At 46.1% G+C, this 989-nt stretch overlaps 1 protein-coding gene across 1 annotated transcript in view; it reads left to right on the top strand.

The window, feature by feature from the left end:
* Positions 1–989, top strand: part of lama4 (laminin, alpha 4) — a 51323-nt gene extending 50334 nt beyond the window's left edge. Inside the window, exon 40 of the mRNA XM_032542424.1 lies at positions 163–989. Within this exon, the coding sequence (XP_032398315.1) occupies positions 163–302 (140 nt within the window). The 3' untranslated portion in view covers positions 303–989. The remainder of the gene's footprint in view (positions 1–162) is intronic.

Below are 989 nucleotides of genomic sequence, written 5' to 3'. Positions count from 1 at the left end.
CTATCTGTCCAATCTGAGTTTTCTCTCGCACGACTAAAACAACAACAGGGGGACCTAAGATTTTGACCTCGGAAAATCTGACTTCTAAATACAAATGAAACGCACTATAATTATATTAAATTACACCTTGCTAATGATGCGATGCGCTCTTCCACCTCTCAGATCTGCCAGAGAGCATCGGCACCAGGAAGGCCTGGGTGGGCTGTATGAGGAACCTGACCATCAACAACAGCCGAGTGAGCTTCAGCAAAGCTGTTGTGGTCAGTGGAGCGGTCAGCGTCGGAACCTGTCCAGCAGCATAACACTTTCACTAACGCCATCCCCAAATACAGCACTGACCGAACACACTTACTACCTACATTTACACCGCTACGTTTTGGTTTTTAAGTAGAGTTTTGAGCCCAAAGCTAGTGTTTTTAGCTCCAGTAGTAGAACTTATCTCCATTTCAACTAACACGCCAAAGCCTCGTATCTCATCAACATTCTGGTACACCGGGCCTAAACAGGAGGCAGCGTGTTTACTCCGCCCGCTGCTCGCAGTTGCCATGGGGTGCGCCTGAAATCGCATTCTCTACACGACATACTCAATATGTATACTATCGTTTAACATACTTTTTGTGTATATAAACAGTAGTGTGTATCATTTTGGGCGCGCTAAGATGTGATTTTTAACATCACTTCCTGAGAGCCTCCTTGTTGTTTCAATCCCGACCTTGCCAGATAACGCTTAAATGACTGAAAGAGGTGAAAAACTTGACCAACAGTCGTTTAAATATGTTGAAATGTAAATTAGAGCGTTACTGACGTCACAGAGCTCCTTGGTTTCTGTCCGTTTGTCTGTTTCCATCGTTGTCTGCCAATTGGAAGGTTGGTGGTTCGATCCCTGGCCCTACAGTCCCATGTCAAAGTTGTCCTTGGGCAAGACAGTGAACCCCGAGTTGCCCCCGATGCTGCGCCATCGGAGTGTGAGTGTGTGTGAGTGTGTATCT

This window comes from Etheostoma spectabile, chromosome 18 (genome assembly GCF_008692095.1).
Source record: "Etheostoma spectabile isolate EspeVRDwgs_2016 chromosome 18, UIUC_Espe_1.0, whole genome shotgun sequence".
NCBI classification, from domain to species: domain Eukaryota; kingdom Metazoa; phylum Chordata; class Actinopteri; order Perciformes; family Percidae; genus Etheostoma; species Etheostoma spectabile.
Note: the sequence above shows the minus strand (reverse complement) of the source record. Positions and strands in the feature narration are given on the sequence as shown.